At 49.4% G+C, this 19538-nt stretch overlaps 1 protein-coding gene across 1 annotated transcript in view; it reads left to right on the top strand.

The window, feature by feature from the left end:
- Nucleotides 1-19299, top strand: part of Stab2 (stabilin 2) — a 168347-nt gene extending 149048 nt beyond the window's left edge. Inside the window, exons 59-69 of the mRNA XM_051172938.1 lie at nt 2306-2499; nt 3773-3914; nt 6404-6537; nt 9371-9536; nt 9623-9729; nt 11248-11367; nt 12169-12309; nt 14339-14446; nt 15119-15247; nt 17466-17585; nt 19111-19299. Of these exons, the coding sequence (XP_051028895.1) occupies nt 2306-2499; nt 3773-3914; nt 6404-6537; nt 9371-9536; nt 9623-9729; nt 11248-11367; nt 12169-12309; nt 14339-14446; nt 15119-15247; nt 17466-17585; nt 19111-19167 (1418 nt within the window). The 3' untranslated portion in view covers nt 19168-19299. The remainder of the gene's footprint in view (nt 1-2305; nt 2500-3772; nt 3915-6403; nt 6538-9370; nt 9537-9622; nt 9730-11247; nt 11368-12168; nt 12310-14338; nt 14447-15118; nt 15248-17465; nt 17586-19110) is intronic.
- The last annotated feature ends 239 nt before the right edge of the window (nt 19300-19538 follow it).

Genomic DNA, 19538 nt, shown 5'->3' with positions numbered 1-19538 from the left:
TCTGTGTAGACCTAGCTGGCCTGGAACTCACTTTGTAGACCAGGCTGGCCTCAAACTCACAGAGATCCACCTGCTTCTGCCTCACAAGTGCTAAGATTAAAGGCATATACACCACCACCTGGCCTTTAGATTTTTTTTTAATTCAACAAGCAATCAGACTTGCTTCAGAAATTCAGAAGCTGATTACAGCATTAAGATAAAAAAGTTAAGGCTGACGACTACATCTCCTCTGTCCTGCATTGCCCCGTCCCTCAGTAAGAATGAACCCAGATAATTTCAAATGCTAGGCAAGCACTCTACCACTGAGTTACTCCCAGCATCAGCACCAGTGGTCTACGGTGGTTTAGATGTGTGCTTGGCACACAGAGGCTAAAGTTTAAAGGTGCATAAATGAAGTAAACGTTTATTCTGTCTCGTATAACAGTTTGAAGGGAGGTCTTCAGAGCCAACACACCTAGACTGTATGATGAAGAAGGGAAAAAAAGACAATCCTCCATCCCTTTAAGAACACGACCTAAAAATTGCTAAAAGTCAGATCTTCTCCCGTCCCACTGTCTGGCACTCATCACAATGCCACCATCTTGCTAGACAAGCTATAACACATTCCACCTACAGCTCTGTTTACAACAGAAAAAGAAGCGGGTGATGGGCAGGCTCGGCCTTGTGTGTTTTCTGAAGTTTTCTATGAGTAAACACCAGAACAGAGAAATGTGCTTTACAAACAATAGATGTGCCCATGCTTGCCCTTTTGCAGCCACCTGCAAGGCAGAAGCAGGTCTCAAGAATGCCAACAAAGGCTCAGCTCCCTCACTCTACCCTACTGTCCTTGAGAAAGCTCTTGGCCCCCATGTTTATGATCTCAGGGTCTCAACGGGATTGAGCAACTCCATGCAGGCAAGAGAAATAAGATGGCTTGCCAGATGCTCCTACAGCTCCAAATTGTAGGCAGAGGGTTATTGTGTGGTTTAAATTCTGATTTCCTGTCTAAATGTTGCGTAAACTCTGCTTCCCAATTGTCCCCCTGATATGTCAATAAAGCAGCTTACAGCCAATCGATGAGCAAGGGAGAGAATAGGGTGGGACTTCCTGCCAGCCAGGGGAGGAAGAGTTAGAAGAGGAAGTAGGGGACTCAGCCACGGGGTTCAGCCATGGGTAGAGGTCCAAGGAAGATCAGGAGGAAGGAGCTGGAGCTGAGGAAAGCTACAAAGTCCAAGTATCACTGGGATGTTTGCTGGGAGTAAGACAAAATAACATAGAGGGTTAAGAACAGACTTAAGCTGCTCATACTGTGTTGTGGAGCCTTGTATTACCAAAGAGCCTCAATTATTTGTGTGATAGCCAGGTTAAGAGGTAAGCTAAGAGAAGCAACTACTGTTTTATAAAAATAAGTTCAACACTGAAATTTGGAGATTATGAAAACAAAGTCTCTAAGAGCAAACACAACACAGTGATGCCAAACCCAGCTGAGTTTAAGTCACAGCCCTGCCTCTGGGACTTATGCCCACTCTACCTTTTTTACCTATGTCAAGTCAATCAAGCACTCTGTGAGTGATCCTGTAGAGCAGGATTGGAGATGTCTGTCTCACAAGGTGTCCCTTATTGTACTTTATACACACACACACACACACACACACACACACACACACACACACACACTGTTCTTCTAGTTTGCTTTTCTGTTGCCATGCTAAAACACTCTGACCAAAAACAGCTTGGAGAGAAAAGAGTTGACCTAGCATGCATTTTGAGGCCACAGTCCATCAACAAAGGAAGTCAGAACAGGAACTCGAGTGGGACTGAAGCAGAAACCATGGAGGAAAAGCTACTCACTCGCAGGCTTATGATCAGTCCAGACCCACCTGCCTAAGGATGGTGCCACCCACAGTGGGCTAAGGTGCACCCTCCTACGTTAATCATCAATCAAGACAATTTATCACAGACATGGCCACACGTCAGTCAGATCTGGATCTGAGCAGATCCTCAACTGAGCAGACCCTCAAATGATTCTGGCCTGTGGTCAAGTTAACCAAGACACGGGGGGAGGGGGGCCCCTAACATCAAAACCCCAACTCATTCTGAAAATTGTTATCAAAGCCATCCTGTGAGTATGTGACAAGTCTGTCAGGGTGTCATAAGCGTGCCATGAATCCTATACAAGCTAGCAGAGAGCCCACAGGCTGGGGATACCAAAGACATGGACCTATGCAGGCTTGTTCCCCCCCGCCCCAGTGCCACTCACTGTAAACGGCTGACTGATAACCCCAGACCATGGCACATGGCACCCTCTGCCCTCTCTCTCTTGCAGTCGTGGATTTCTGCAAGCAGAACAACGGAGGCTGTGCAAAGGTCGCCAAGTGCTCCCAGAATGACACGCAAGTCTCCTGCAGCTGCAGGAAGGGCTACAGGGGGGATGGCTACAGCTGCATAGAGATAGACCCCTGCACAGATGGTGTCAATGGAGGATGTCATGAGCATGCTACCTGCAGGATGACTGGCCCGGTAAGTCCCAGTTCCCTGGGGACACTTGGAATAGCAAGCCCTTTGGTGTCCTCCGCTCCCTGCCCCCCCCCCCACTTCCCTTCCAGCCTCTGCTACACCATCTTCCCACCTTGGTGTGTTTCTAGTAAAAGTCACTGTTGATGCAATTTTGTATCCTCTGCAGAAAGGGATATTAGAATCAGGGTTAGTGAAATCCATGGAAGGTCTATTGTTTAATCAGTAGGGCTCTACCAAGGTCACTTAACTCCCACTGCAGCTAGACGAGGTGCTCACTCGCCCTGAGGGAAGCTGACAGGCCATAGAGAGTGCAGTCTTCCCAGCGTTCCTTTACATCTGTCCTGACTCCAGATCTAGAGTTCGTCCAAAGAAAAAAGTTGATAACAACTGGCATAAAAGGGACACCTCGACCGGGTGGTGGTGGCACACGCCTTTAATCTGAGCACATGGGAGGCAGGTGGGTCTCTATGAGTTCGAGGCCAGCCTGGTCTACAGAATGAGTCCAGGACAGTAGACTACACAGAAAAACTCTTGTCTTGAAAAACAAAGTGACGTATCCTTGAGGCTTTTGGGAATGGAGTCAGTGCCCCATTTGTTGTTGTTGTTGTTGCTAAGAGAATTGGTGGGACACGATGCCTGTTGCCAGCTACAAACAGAGATTTAGAGTCAAGCAACTTTTGAGACTTAGCTCTGAACGTGTATGTTGTGTGGCTGAAGTAAGACCCCTTGATGTCTCTAAACCCCAGTTGCCTCACGTGACCCGAGTCCAATAACAGAGACATCACCAGGTCTATAGGGTTAAATGAGGACACTCTTCGATTGGACCAGTGGTCACCAAGCAACAATTATGGGCTGTAGCGGGTGCCAGGGATATGAGGGGTGGGGGAGACAGACAGACAGGGTCCCTGCCTTCCAGGAGCATATGCGCAAGTAGAGAAAATGGGTGGCACTTAGTACAGAAATCAATGGACAACCCTGGCACAGAGCAAGAAAGGCCACGAGCAGAGATCACGTCCTTGTGTTGGGGTGACAGTCAAGACTTGTGCTTCCTGCAAGGTGCTGTGGAGGGAAGGGCTCTCTGAGAAAGTAACATTTATGCTGAGAAGGGTGGCAGCCTCTCACCTGAGCCTGCTCAAGAGCAAGGCAACCTTTATTCTGCTAGCACAGGGTCTACCACGTCGCGGTCTTTCCGAACTGCTCCTGTGCCGGATGAGGGGTGCCCTCTGGTACTTTGGGGTCATAGCGCGTTTCACTTTCTCCTGCCCTCTTTCCACAGGGCAGGCGCAAGTGTACGTGTAAGAGTCACTACGTGGGGGACGGAGTGGACTGTGAGCCTGAAGAGCTGCCCATGGACCGCTGCTTACAGGACAATGGGCAGTGCCACCCAGATGCCACCTGTGCGGACCTTCACTTCGAGGGTTGGTGCCCTGAAGCACCTTTCTCTTTGGGCTTGGGCGAGGGCTGTGTGCAGGGGAGAAAAGAAAGATAAAACAACATAAAACAGAAACTGAAGGATCCATGCGTTCTCCAGACCCGGTGAGACCGGAGCATCAGCTCACAGTTGACCTTGAAGACTAGAGCTAGAGAGGCTCAAAGGACCTTCCCGGGGTTTTCCTTTCCCATGTTGCTTAGCAACCCTCACAACCAGTGGCTGGAGCTGAGTCTGGGAAGCACAGGTTATGGTGGTCAACATCAAAGAAGAGGCTGTCACTTCGGCAGCAATTTCCTAACAGCTCTTTGCGCCTCGAGCAGCCCTGGCATACACTGCAGGTGCTTCTGAGGATGAGGTGAATGGTGTGTAATAAACTCACACAAGAAAGTAAAAGGCCACGGTACAGAGGCCCAGCAGGTGGGGCGTGTGGAAACCCTCCAGAGGAAAATCACAAAGAGCCCCCGGAGTCAGAGCAGAGAGGGACCTCTTTCCAACGTTACTCGAGTTACATGCAATGTGTCCTGTCCATGTTGACTGGAGATCTCTGGGTGTCTGGATGTCTTATAGGCATGGTCAAGTTAGAGAGGCTTTTGTTGTTCTTTTTCCTTTTTTTTTTTTTTTTTCTCCATAACTCAAAATAGCAACTATTGATTTAACACTCGTCCTACACCAAACCCTGAGGCATGCGTCAAATCCCTTCCAGAGTAAGACAGAGGAAGTATAAGCAAACAAAATAGAGGGGCACGGAAGACACAGACTGCTAATTCAAGAAGAGACCCAATGTATCAGAGAAATGTAAATGAATATGATAAGGGGGAAACATGGTAAAACAGAGGACAAAATTTCACCCCATGTTTCTGCAGCTATAATAACAATGCAATAGAGAGAAGAAAGTTGTACGGATGGGCTCAGTAATCTTAGCTATCTGCATGCCCACAGCTTTCTGATGCCCCATCGTCAACGTGTAGAACAGTTAACAGATAGGTAGGGGCAACAAGAATTTCTGTTTGGATCCGGTCCCAGAGGATCCAGCCCCCTCTTCTGGTCTCTGTAGACACTACACACACATGGAACAGTGGCAACTACCTGGGTTGTCTCCCCTAACCCAGAATACTCCTCTCCTTGTCCATTTTCTCCCCCATCTTCTCTGGGTTTGACCCAATTCAGGCATTTGTTGGGTCTCCACTGGAGTCCCAAGCCTCTACTGTATGTACATCTCTAGAAAATTTCTCTCTCAGCTCACCCAGATATATTTCTCCTCTTTATCCAGAAAAGGGGGGGGGGTATTTATTTACTTTTGTTTGTTGTTTTTTGTTTTTGTTTTATTTTGGTTTGGTTTGAGACAGAGTTTCATTATGTAGTCCCACCTGACCTGGAACTTTCTTTTTTTGCGGGGGGTGGGGGGGAATGGCAGAGAGGAGGCTGGAACTTTCTACATAGACCAGGCTGACCTCAAATGCACAGAAATCTAACTGCCTCTGCCTCCTGGGATTAAAGCATGTACTATCATGCCCAACCTCTCGCTGTTTTTAAAAAATTTTATAACGAGGTATATGTAATATATAGACACATATATATAACATAAAATGTTGCTCTTTTGACTGTTTTAAGTGTACAATTTTAAATACATGTACTCTGCTGGGCAAACGGTCCATTTATAGTGCATTTCCATAATTCCAACTGAGGCTCGTCCACTAGATAGTCACTTCTCATCCTCCCTTCCTCGGTCCCGTGGACGTCTCTCTTCTATTCTTTCTCCACATGAATCTTCCTGTTCTAGGTTTCTGAGACAGCTAACTCACAGAATGGCTGGCTTTTTGTGGCTTACATTACCCAGTGTAATGTACCGAGGTTAGTTAGTTAGTTAGTGCGATGTTGTAGCATCTTTCAGAATCTCCAGTGCTTCCTGGGTGGTGGCTGCCCCGCTGCATGGATGTGCTACATTTGTTTATCCGTCCACAGAAGCTCTTATTGCATCTACCTGTTAGCTGTTCTGCACACTGATGATGGAGGGAATGGGCAGGGGGGGGTGGAGGGGATGGGGTGGAGCATCAGATACACCTCCTGATGGACCACAGCCGCTGTGTGGGCACTGTCCTCAAAGAGCAGCCAGTTCTCTTAACTGCTAAGCCATCTCTCTAGCCTATTTTTATAACTGAAAAAGAATGAATATTTCTTTCTTTTTTTTAAAGGATGAATATTTCAAATGATGTGCTACAACATAACTTGGAGGGGAAGTCGCTTCTCAGGGTACCCTGGGCTACAGTTGGGAGAAGTGGCATCCCAGGGCACCCAGGGCTACAGTTGGGAGAAGTGGAGTGGCATCCCAGGGTGCCCAGGGCTACAGTTGGGAGAACTGGCTTCCCAGAGCAGCCTGGGCTACAGTTGACCTCCACCTTGGAAATCTGTCTAAGTCTTTTGCTTCAATCCCTGACAGCCAAGTGGGTTGACTTCATAATCTCTCTCCTCTTCTAGACTCTACGGTTGGCGTGTTCCACCTACGCTCCCCACTGGGCCAGTACAAACTGACCTTTGACAAAGCCAAAGAGGCCTGTGCCAAGGAAGCTGCATCCATAGCCACCTACAACCAGCTCTCCTATGCCCAGAAGGTGGGTTTGCAGTTAAACAGATACTTCAGGCAGAGCCAACAGGGAGGGTGTGCAGGCAGCTTCCTCTAAAGCCAGATGAAACTTAGATGACTGGCTTCTTGGAAGCAAGCACAGGAAATTCCTGAAGCAATGGTAAGAGTTCATCATGTCCAAAGTCAGTCATCTGCTGTGTCCAACACTGTGTAGGGTGTCGTGTTGGCATCCTTAGAGGTGGGTGTCACTCTTTCAGTTTTACACATAGGGAAACTGGGGCTCACAAAGGTTGAAGAAAATGCCCAGTGTCATCCAGGAGGCAGGAGGTTCAAACGTCACAGGGAATTTGCTAGTAAGATTAAGAACCACAGCCTAGGCAGGGTCTCCCTGACCCCAGAAACAGCCAAGGATCTACAGAATCGGTAAAAGGAAGTCCCGGGGCAGCAGGCTTCCAGCCCAGAGGGAAGGGTGGCACTCTCACGTCAAGCTGCTCTCATTGCCTGGAACCAAAGGCCCCGCCCACTGGGAAAAACCTGCTGCAAGGAGCTGCCTGCTGGTGGTTCTCACTAGCCACAGGAGTATGTCCCTAGTGGTCTGATTTTCAGACCCTTCCCCCCACCTCTGTCACAGCAAGAGCCTGCTACCTTTCTTCAGACCTTCCCAAGGAGCAAAGCCTTCATAGCAAGGATTTGGCTTCTGGGAGGGTCTGAATCTTCCTTATTGTGATCAAGCTGCTAAAACCTGTGGCCCTGCTGTGTGTACAGGACTAATGGTAGCATGGCATGTGGACGGAGCTCGGCTTTCGATTGCTGAAAGATTTGGGGTACACCGAGTACATCTGGGTCTTCTAGGTACTGGATCTATGAGTCTGAACAACTTACTTTGTTTTGCCTCCGTCTTTTTTTTTTTTCTAAATCTTTTTGAGACTTTCATACATAAGTACCATATTTACATAATTTCCACCCTTATCCCCTCCCCCACACTCCTCAAATTCGCGATCTCCTCCTTATTGTCTCACACACACAGAGGTACACACACGCAAACACACACCCACACACAGAGGCACACATGCACACACACACATACAGGCACACGCATGTACAGGCACACGTACACATACAGGCACACACCTACAAGCACACACACATATGCACACATGCACACACACAGACAGGCACACACACATAGGCACACACGCACACATGCGTGCACACACTCCCCTCAGAGTCCATTATTAATGTTACTTATAGGAGTATTTGTTCGGGGCTGACCACAAGGGATTAGGGAACTTACCAGGCAGCTCATCCCTGGAGAAGACTGGTTCTTCCCCGCTCAGCAGCCATTAACTGCCTGTAGCTCTTCCTCTAGGGATGGGGCCTTGTGAGGTGCCTCTCATTCTCGCATTGTCCTGTCACCTGGTGTTGTCATGCAGCTCTTGTTGAGACCGCCGTGTGGTTGTGAGGCCGTGGGTGCAGGTTCCCTGTCACATGTAGAAGACACTTTTCTCTCAGCAGATGTCCTGGTCCTCTGGCTCTTAAAGTCTTTCTGCCCCATCTCCCACTAAGCCTTAGACAGGGGAGTTGTGCTGTAGATGTGTCAACCGATGCTGGACACGCTGCAATCACTTGTTGTTTGCACTTTGATCCGTTAGAGATCTCTGTAATAGTCTCCATCTGCTGTTGAAAAAAAAAAAAGTGTCCTTACTGAGGGGCGAGAGCTATCCTTATCTATAAATATAATGATAAGTATTTAGAGTGCAGTTAGAAATTGTACTGGTTTATGAGAAGGGCTGAGCCAGACGTGGTGGCGCACGCCTTTAATCCCAGCACTCGGGAGGCAGAGGCAGGCGGATCTCTGTGAGTTCAAGGCCAGCCTGGTCTACAAAGCGAGTCTAGGACAGCCAAGGCTACACAGAGAAACCCTGTCTCGAAAAACCAAAAAAGAAATCAAGAAGGAAAATGGCTGTAGTGGGCTCTCCTCTAGTGTCCATGAGCTCAGCAGCCACAGGGAGGCTAGGCTTACAGCTCCAGTTGGCGGGTGCCCTCCCATCGAGCAGGCCCGGAGTCTTAGTCGACAGCTGTTGGTGACCTCCAAGATGTAAGTGCCACCTTTGCACCCTTGGAAGTACCTTGTTGCGCTAGTTGTTGGGGTTTGAAATCGTTATAGCTGCATAGGACTGCTGATGGCTTTTCTCCCTTGGCAGTTTGCGTGGCACCTTCCAACACTCTAAGAGCTAGTCCTCAGGAAGGAGGTCTCCCAGTCAGTCCCAGTTGGATTGTTCCAAGTCCTATGTCCAAAGTGTAGCATGTCTTCCGCAACAGGGCCTCGCCTTCAGATTCTCAGAGACAACCTAGAGCAATGCCAGAAGCCTATGCTGTTTGGGGAGTCCCTTGGACTCCACTGATCAACACTCAGAGAACAGGTTTTTCCATGCCTGGCACTGGGGCAAACACTATCACCCCATGCCTCAGTCATCTTGATTATCTGATAAGGATTTAAAAATTATAGCCACCCAGGGGTGAAGGCGATGGTGATAATGATGAATTAAAACTCTGTCATCAATCAGAGTTTCGTTCGTTCCTAAACAGAAGCATTTGCCCTGGGGTAAATGTCTGGCGGTAAATTCCTTCTCAAAAGAGAAGTAGGCATGAAAGGCCTGGGCACCTAGAAAAAGAGAATACCACAGTCACTCACCCAATGGCTCGATGGACAAAAATGTAGTGACCTGCTATATTCCAGGCGCAGGAGTACAGCAGGCGCCACAGGGTTTGCAGTCTGGGTAGGGATCAGAATTAATCCAATGGTTCTACAACAAACCAGACATTATGAGTGACCCAGAGTCATTTTCCTGTCTCTGCAGGCTAATTATCACCTCTGCTCAGCTGGCTGGCTGGAGAGCGGGCGGGTCGGCTACCCCACTACCTATGCCTCTCAGAAGTGCGGTGCAAATGTTGTTGGGATAGTGGACTATGGAACCAGGACCAACAAGAGTGAAATGTGGGATGTCTTCTGTTACCGGATGAAAGGTCATTGCCCCATCCCACTGCAGGTCCCCGAGAGTGAGTGGGGTGGCCCACGCCTCGCCTCACTGTGCATGGCCTGTCCTTTCCAGATGTGAATTGCACCTGCAAGGCAGGCTATGTGGGCGATGGCTTCTCGTGCCACGGGAACCTGCTGCAAGTCCTCATGTCCTTCCCCTCACTCACGAACTTCCTGACGGTACGTACCCTGTCTGCTTGGGCCGAATGGCAAGCAAATAATTAGAGGCTCACAGCTGGGGTGAAGAGCATAGGCTCTGGGCCACCTTGCCTAAAGCTGAGCTTTACCACTAGCTTCCGCCTTAAACAAGTTACTTCCTCCCAGGCTGAACCTCAGTTCTCATCGGTGAAATGGAGGTGCTGACAGCAGCCGCCTCCCGGCATGGCTGGAATCTTTAAATGGCTTGGTCTTTTGACCTTGTAAGCAGGTAGAAACTTTCAGATTCATCGGTGCAACTCAGATATTGCCTCTGTTTCCATCCAAAATGGTTTAAGAGACTGAACAAACAAACAAAAAATAGCATGGCTGTTTCGCATATCATGAGCACTTTATATCAGAAGCAAAGGGAGACTTTGTTTTTCTTTCCACCACATTAGAATTTATTAACAGTAAATTCATAAGCTATGTCCATTTCATTGGCTATAATTTACCGTGTAATCCTCTATCTCCTTGGTAATATGGCCACTGACAACTACTATCAATTACTAATACTAACTCTTGGGCCATCTATTATATTCACACGGTAATACACACACACGCACACAAACACACACATGCACACAAACACACACATGCACACAAACACACATACACATGGCAGAATGGCTATAAAACATGCACACATGCATGCATGTGTGCACACACACACATAAATACACACATACACGTGGCACAATGGTTACAAAACATACACACACACACACGTACACACACACACAGAGCAGAATAGCTACAAAAGAGAACACAAAACCCAAAGAGGCACCTTATGAAAACCAGAGGGTTTACTCAATTCCCAGTCAGCCCAGGTTAGATATCAAAAGAACCCAATGACAGAGACTGGAAGACAGGCTGGGAGTAGGAGGCAGGTGAGGCTCAGGGTTGGTCAAGTCAGGCTGAACTGCAACTGAATGGGCCTCAGCTAGCAACGCAGAGTCTGCTGAGCTGACGTCCTGAAGCACTCTGAGTTCTCTGACCATCAGTCATGAGATGCGTGCACTGCACCAGATGGCTGGATGACGCGTCAGTGAGGACCAGTGTTAGGGGGCTGGGTCTCCATCAGGAGGGTGTAGAATAAGCTCATAGGAGGCTCTTTTTCACTTGTGTGAATGAGTTGTTTATCCGCCTGTGTGTCGTGGCTCCTGCTAGACAGATGGCAGTGTCTGCAGAACCACCCTGCCTCTGGGTTTGCACTCAAAATAGACCCAGCTGTAAGACAGAGTAGTAGCCTGAGGCAGGACACAGGTGCTGCCTCACACCATGTGGAGTGGATCAGTTACCAGGGCATCTTAGGACTGTAGGATTCACTGAAGAAAGGAAAAGTCATCCTGATACTCTCCTGAGGGCTAGTGAGAGAAGCACAAAGGTACCCAGACGCTAGCCTAGCATCAGGGGAGTCTCAGGTTACACCCCACCAGCTTCTCCAGCCACCCCAACTCCCACACCATGTTGGTCCATCTGACACTTCCTTCTGCTCCCTAGGAGGTGCTGGCTTTTTCTAACAGCTCAGCCCGAGGCCGGGCATTTCTGAAACACCTGACCGACCTGTCCATCCGTGGCACCCTATTCGTGCCACAGAACAGTGGGCTACCCGAAAATAAGGTGAGTACGGTTCCCGGTGCCTGCACTTTAGACGGGAGTGTGCTATCTGTCACCAGCACAGCAGGGTACTACAAATCAATCCACTAGGCATTGATGGTTCAGGACTCTCAGCACTTTGGAAGCCAAGGTACAGGACCTTGTCACAACAAACGAGCAACAAATAGCCCAGATACCATAGCTCACAATTATCCGCCACACGTGTCTGATAACCAGCTGCTGGTCTTGGCAGAGTCAGCAGTCCAGGTGGCCTGTTGATGGCTCTGCCCTGCAGGGTTCCCATAACCAACCAGACTAACCTAGTCACGGCAGGAAGCAGGAGGGCCAACCTGCTATCCCTGGTTCTGTTCAGTTCTCTGGCCATATTTGCTAACACCAGCCAGCCAACAGCTCGCAAGGCTGAGCCCAAAGTCAGGAGAGGAAATCAGGGGCCAGAGGCAAGGACCCAGGGAGGAGAGAAGACTTGGGGCCCCTGGTGCAGTGAGTCCAGCACCACCCTCCTCATGATGTAGTCCAGAAGGAGAGGACTTGTTCAACTCACCTGTGGAGGCTTGACCAACAGGCTGTGAGCTCCAGGCACTACCCAATCACAGGGCTGAAGAGAGATGCTCTGCCTGCCTGGAACTCACTCTAGACCTGCTCTGGACACCTCCAGGAAACTCCCCTCAAAGAATTAAGATGACTCCATGTGCCAGTTATATATGAGCCTTGGGAAGGACCCCGAAAACCAAACACCTAAGAAAAATGTGTTATTCCCAGCCATTGCTCAGACCTAAGACTGTTCATCTGCTTTGTTTCCCTTAGAGCCTGTCTGGGCGGGACATCGAGCACCACCTCACTAATGTCAACGTCTCTTTTTACAATGACCTTGTCAATGGCACCGTTCTGAGGACTAGGCTGGGAAGCCAACTACTCATTACCTGCAGCCAGGACCAGCTCCGCCAAGTATGGAAAGTCTTCTGGGTCTATTGAGAGAGCTATAAAAAACACATGCAAAGCTCCTACCATAAGTAGACACTCAGTAGATGCCTGTACATGTTGTTTTTATTTCCTCTAATGAGAGGATGAGATGAGAGTCGTACACAGCTTTACGAAGACATGGCCTGGGCTGAGCCAAGAGTGTTTATATCTAACTATCCCTAGGCCTAGGCTTGGAAGCTTCTAACCTGTCCTGGAAACTTCTAGCCTATGTACAATCTAATCTTCTGCAAGCCCAGACCTTGAAAATTTCAGCTTCCCACCTCCCTCTACTAACCAAGTTCTAGAATGTCTTCAGCCTCCAAGACTTACTGCTGAATAAGCTCACCCTTTCTAGTTCTTTCTGAATTCTGGCTGGCTGGTTCAACTCAGCCGTCTGGCTCAAAACTCCTCTTCAAGCTGACTGATTCAAACAGGCTTCTCTCCATTTCTCACTAAGTTGCTTTGCTTAGAAAAACTGCCTCTGAACTCCACAAACTCAACTGCACTCAAGTGAGCTGCGCTGAACTGCACTGAATTGTACTGTACTCTCGGACTCTATTACTGTCTTCACAAGCTTCTCTCTCTCTCTCTCTCTCTCTCTCTCTCTCTCTCTCTCTCTCTCTCTCTCTCTCTCTCTGTCTCTCTCTCTCTCTCTCTCTCTCTCTCTCTCTCTCTCTCTCTCTCTCTCTCTCTCTCTCTGTCTCTCTCTCCACCCCCACCCTCTTCTGCCTGCTCTTAAGTAGCTTCTCTTTCCTGTCTATTCACATGAGAGGTGGGCATATCCTACCTGACTCATTCTGTCAGATCTTTCTCTGATTTCTCACTTTGTCTGCCCTTCAATTAGACATCATTGTTTGGGATTAAAGGTGTGTACTAAGGGTGTGTCTGTATTCCAGCCAGATCACATAGACTTAGGTCTTTGGGTATGATCCCTTGCCAGAGCAGCCATGTTGCTGGATTAAAATTCCTCTACAGATGTCAACTATCATAATATGAAAGTCAGCTTTAAATCCACAGATTGGGGTGGTATGGATAAAAATTGTGGCTGTGACATTAATTACTCACGGGCTACCCCAGAACCTTGGGAATAGACTGGCCCCAGTAGCTGGGTATTGAGTATTGAGAAATGAAACTGATTTGGTTTGGTTTGGGGGTGTTTTAAGGCAGGGTTTCTTGTTGTATCCCCAGCTCTTAGAAATCCTATAGACTAGACTGACTTTGAACTCACAGAGATCCACCTGCTTCTGCCTCTGGAGTGCTGGGGTTAAAGGTGTGCACCACCCCCAGGCCAGAGAGATGAAACTGTTCAAAGATGCTTCGTCTTCGCCTTTGTTTCAGTCGGTTTGTTGTCCTATCTCGGGCGTTAATATGTAAGCTTCCAAGTCCAATGACCCTGGACTGAACCCACATGCTGCCTCTTGTTGCTGTAAGAGTTCAGTCCCCCCAACTTCTCTGAGCTGTGTCCTCATCCAATAAGCGGGGACGAGGGTGACAGTGTTGATGATGATGGTGGTGGCAGTGATAGTGTCAGTGGTGGTGTCGATGACCACAGTGGCTGTGAACTCAGATCCAGAGGCTTTCAGGGGTTCAACGTTAGTGAGGTGTGGAGATTAGTGTCTGACACAATGCGTCCTTCATGGCTGTGCTTCCGACAGGTTCTCCTTGAACATCTGTGCACATCCGAGCCACCTGAGGCCTGTTAGAATGTGACTGTCACTCAGGTGTGGGACATTGGGGCCTCAATAACACCTATACCACAAGCTAGCGCTCACACTGAAAGCTATAGTGGTCTTGGACAGGCCACTTTCCTTCTGTCACACGGCGGGTTGGGTGAATAAGCTCAAAGGTCTCGGCAGCCCTCAGGTCAGTTTGTTTGGTGGCACAAAGTCAACAGGCGTTTGACAGCACACACGGGAGGTTAGGCTAAAGCCTGGGCTCCGAGGCCTCAGAGACGCCAAGTGGAAAAACTGCCTGTGCGGGGAAAGGTCTCTGTACTCTCTTCTCGTTTCCCTAGGAGACGAGGTTTGTGGATGGAAGAGCCATTCTGCAGTGGGACATCTTCGCCTCCAACGGGCTCATTCATATCATCTCTGAGCCTTTGAAAGCACCTCCCACACCGCCGGTGAGCACTGCCAGGAAGACCCAGGGCCAAATGTGCAGTCCCTAAACTGCCCACCAGCTTCCAACCCCACTCATTTGCTGATCCAAAGGGAAAGATGAATCGGGGGGAACCAGGGGAAGTGAGAAACCCTAGACTCTGATTTCTCTGAGTGTCTCTGAGCCCCAGTTTTCTCCTCTACACAGTGTGTGCATTAACGTGTAAGCTTCCATGTGCAATGTACACTTCCCCAACCTGGGGAGACTAAAGGAAGAAACGCTGAGTCCTTAAAGTAGTTCCTGGCACAGCCTTCATGCTCCGGAAAGGCTGGCTGTGGTTATCCTTAGTACCCTAATGTTTCCCCAGGAGCACAAGAGGTGCGCTGCTAGCTCCTGGAAAGTTCCATAGCACGGTGGCTGTTCATGTAAGTTCCAAACCAGACTAGCTTTAAGGCCCATTCTCCTGCACTTTGGGCAAGTACTTAACATCTCTTTGCCTCAGTTCCTCCATATAAAAACAAGATAAATGACTGTCCGTATTTCTTAAGGCCATTATAAGAAATAGGCCCTGGCAGTAATAAGGCCTAGAACTATGTTGATTTGACATTATTTTTCTGAGTCACTCCAGGGTGCCTGGGCAAGAAAGAACAGAGTGAATCACCAGTTTAAAACCAAGCCCTTTCTCTTCTGTGTATAGACTGCTGCCCACTCTGGCCTGGGGACAGGCATATTCTGTGCTGTCATCCTGGTCGCTGGTGCAATTGCTCTGGCTGCCTATTCTTACTTCCGGCTAAACAAGAGAACAACTGGCTTCCAGCGTTTTGAGGTAAGAGAAAGAACTGAGAAGGCGGTGACGGGCTTGCTTTTCATCTGTTTCTGTGCACATGCAGGTGGCACACGCCTGTAGTCCCAGTGCTCAGCAGGCTGATGCAGCAGGACCGTGAGTTCCAGGGCAGCCTGGGATACACCCCAACTTCACAGCCAGAGGAGCTATGCAGTGAAACAAATGAAAAGGGAGGGGGGTGACTGGAGAGGTAGCTCAGGCACTGAAATGCTTGCTTTCCAACCATGAGGACCTGAGTTCAATCCCTGACCCCACATAATAAAAGCCAATTGCGATCGCATGCACTTGTAAAGCCAGCCCAGGGGAGAGAGACGGAAGGACCCCTGAGGTTGCTTGGCTAGCCAGTCTAGCTAAACTGTTAAGCCCTGAGTTCAGTGAGAGAATAAGTCTTTTAAAAAAAAAAAATGTGAATAATACCTGAGGCTGACCTCTGGCCTCCGCATGCACGAGCACACATTGGCATAAGACCAGGATGGAGACTGAGAGGTGTGCCAAGGCCAGAGGCTGGCATCGATTGGCTTCAGACAAGAACTTCATGCCACCTCACCTCACAGCAGAAAGCTAAAATGTTAAGTAGGCACGCACAGAAGCAGCAAGACACAGGGACAGCCTCACTCTGCACCAAGCCTGTCATGGTGACTAACGTCTGGAAAAGAGTCAGTTCCTCAGCCCTTACCGGCTTCACCTCCACAGCCGCACCTCACTATGGGTTCTGGAGGGACATAGCACACAGGCCCCCTCCACCAGCCTGCTCGAGGGGCTGAGCTACCTCAAAAATGTCCCCATCCAGAACTGGTGTGTGTTTACAGTGACAAAAATAACCACCATGCCCCATGCTCCTACCTCCTTGGAGACGGTCCCACCATTGGCGGCCTTGGGCATTGAGACTGGCCCTGAGAGATGGGGATCAGGGTCAAACAGCTGCACAGCTTTGCTCTCTAGCCTGCAAATCTCTTTTCATTCTATTTGACGAGTTGAGTCTACCTCATATCATCAGCAAGCTCCTGAAGTGACCGCGGAGTGGCCCCTTGTGCCAGTCAGCTTTCTGCTACTATATGACAAAACACCTGCAATAATCAAGCTTTGTGGAACAAAAATTTAGCTTCTGGTTTTAACCCATGGTCCCTTGGCGACATGGTCACTGGGTGACTCTGCCTGTGGCCCTGTGGCAGGGCAGCACATTGTGACAGGAGCACATGGAACAGTCTTCATTCACTTCATGGTGGCTCAGATGCAAAGAGAGAGAAGAGGGGCCAGGGTCCCCACATCCCCTTCATGAGGCATATCCCTCGATTCCCAAACTTCGTTCCACTAGCCCACTCCACCCCCATCTCCTAAAAGTCCCACCAACTCCCAGGAATGCCACGGGATAGGGTAGTCTTTAATCCAGAGCCCTTTGCAAGACCCTGAGAATCAGGCTGGGCAGGTGCACAATGCTCTCAAGCAACAGCCCATGCCCCCCCCCCCAGAAGACAGCATGCCTATTTGCAAGCTCAGAGTCCGCTCTCAGAACCATGTATCACTACAACCAAAACACTACAAGCTAGACCACTTACAATCAGAGGTCTGTTCAGCTCACAGATCTAAAAGCTGGGTGATCCTAGACCATGTGGCCACATCTGGCAAGGGCTTTCTTGTTGCCAGGGACTCTGCCAAGTTCTCAGAACAGTGCATTGAGTCAAGTAGGAAGACAGAGCCAAATCCCGGCTCGAGCATCTGTTCTTAGAGAGGCACAATCCCACTGGATTATAGCTTCACCCTGCTGCATCCTTAACCAAAGGTCCTGCCTGCAAACACCGACGCAGCATCAACTTTCTGCCCTCCTAAAAGCTCAAAATGGGGACTAAGCTTTAATGTGTGTGTGGGTGAGAACATTTAAACCGTCACTTGCAGCACACGTGTGCATACCCACATACGGCCTTCCTAAGTTCGGGGATGACCACACAAGTCTAGGGTAACAGGCTCAGCAGTGCTTATGGTAGGAGAATGAGCCGTGGGAACATTTCGGGAGGGGGGGTGGAAACGTCCTATGGGCCAGTTTGGGAGACACACCTGGGCAGACATGTAAGTTGTCACTTGGACACAGTGCCTTCTAGCACGTCAGTCACTTCAACACAGTGCTGCTGAAAAGGCTCCCAAGGCGAAGAGTGGCTTGGGGACAGTCGTGACTCTTAAGGCTTGGGATTCTCTTTCCGAACAGTCAGACGACAACATTGATGTCTCAGCTTTCGGCAAGCAGCAGCCATCGGGGAATATCACCAACCCTTTGTATGAGACCTCAACGCCGGCACCCCCTGAGTCTTCCTGTGACCCTTTCACCGTAAGTGTGCACTTCACTCTAGGTCGGGGGGTTCAGCTGGGGTGCAAAAATGTTCTCTTCCAGCGAAGGTCAGTAGAGCTGTGCCCTGGGGGAGAGCTAGCCTAGCAGCCAGTTTTCTGTTCAGGGTGCCCATCTTTTGTATAGATGGCAGAAGCCTCAAACCAGAGGCTGCCCAGCCCCCACCTACGGCCAGGTAGGACACCACACTCAGAAGCAAGCCTGCAGACAGGGGCTCCCTTAGCTATGTTCTCATCTGCGTCCCTCTGCCTTGGGCAGAGCCGCTCCCTGCTTGGGAGCTGCCTTTGCTTGAGGAGGTCTTTAACCGGCTTCTGGTGTTCTGATGTGGCCTTCCAAGATGGGACCATTTATTTATTGTGTTGGTGAGACTTGAGCTTGGGTGGGAGCTACTCACACTTTAGCCCAGGGTAGCCCTGTGGACAGCACCCCATTCATATTAAATGTGAACGGGAGCCTGCCTTTTTTTAATCAGCTCTGGACTGGGAAGTTAGGAAAAAGCATTTTCCCCCTTACATAACCATGAAAAAACTTGACAACCAGTGTGCTGAGCACCTCTGTCTGACCAGCACACTCGGGCCAACGTGTTCTTTGGATTAAGCCCTTGTATAGTATTGCCCAAAGCCAGATGGCTGCTGTCAGTTTAATGTTTAGAACACACATTTCTCCCATAGTACCATAATATAGTTCAATTTTTTAAAAATATGACTCTGGAAATCCCATTAAATCGAGTGCATATAGTATTTATTTATTTACTTATCGAGACAAGGTCTTGCTATGTAGCCTTGGCTGGCCTGGAACTCAATAGCTAGACCACGCTGCCCAGACCTCATAGAGGTTCAGCTCCTCCTGCCTCCCAAGTGCTGGGATTAGAGGCGTGCGCAACCACACCAGGGGGTATAGTTGAATTTTGACAGGTTATCACTGAAACGCTACAATGTTTTCTGGCAAAAACACTAAGATTATTTACTGCGATGGGTGTAAACCCTGTGTTGGTCGGCACCCTGGGGGTCCGTGTGCACAGCGGCAGCAGACTGAATTACCTTTGCGATATACTGAAAAAACAGCCACATCACAACCCTTTATTTTGTTTCTCAACCCCTGTAAAAATACTGCATCCGAACTTCAACCATGGGCTCACAGAACTCTCACACCTTCCTCGTGAGGTGAATATTCCTGTGGTGCCGATAGAGGTGCAAAGCAACATTGCGGAGAACCTCACAGGAAACATCAAGCAGCAAAGCACACGTGGCTCCAGCACAAGCAGCCCTAACCAGCACCCACCCCCACAGGAGGCAGCAGTGTGAGGGAAGGCTTCTGTGTTGAGGCTTCTGAGGTGGGGTATGCTTTATGCCTCCCCCCACACACACCCCATGTGACACAGCATCGTGAGCAAAGGCATGAGGAAAGGCATGCTTGAGGCCCCAGAGCGGAGCAGTGTGCCCCACAGAAGCGTGTGGCAGCAGAAGGAATATCCCCCACCCCAGTATCACAGCCCTCTGTCTTCCAGGACTCTGAAGATCAGGAGCTGGAGAGCAGCGACCCTCTGGGAGTCCTGAAGTCCTGATGTGAGCAGCCAGCAACAGCCACTCGCTACCACAAGAGCCCTGAGCCATCGCCGTCCACTGTGAATTCTCAACACCAGCCGTCTCTTGGATCATTTGCTGTTTTAATATATGAGACACTCAGAAACCATCCCTCACCCCTCTAGTTAATGTGGGCTTGGTCCCATGGGTAAAGAGCCATGTCACCAGGACCTCTACCTGCAGAGTCTGCACATTCCAGAGGGCACTTGTTCTGTTCCATTGCGGTGAGCTGTGATCCTGTGGTGTTTTCCCATTGACTCTAAGGGCCAAAGGCAGGGCTTCGCCTCACATATTTTGTATCCCAGTACCCAGAAGTACCTGCCACAGGGATATGTTCAATAAACATTTTTGG

The sequence above is a fragment of the Acomys russatus genome, chromosome 31 (genome assembly GCF_903995435.1).
Source record: "Acomys russatus chromosome 31, mAcoRus1.1, whole genome shotgun sequence".
Classification (NCBI taxonomy): Eukaryota; Metazoa; Chordata; class Mammalia; order Rodentia; family Muridae; genus Acomys; species Acomys russatus.
The sequence above is the reverse complement of the archived record's forward strand: the minus strand, read 5'-3'. Positions and strand labels throughout refer to the sequence as shown.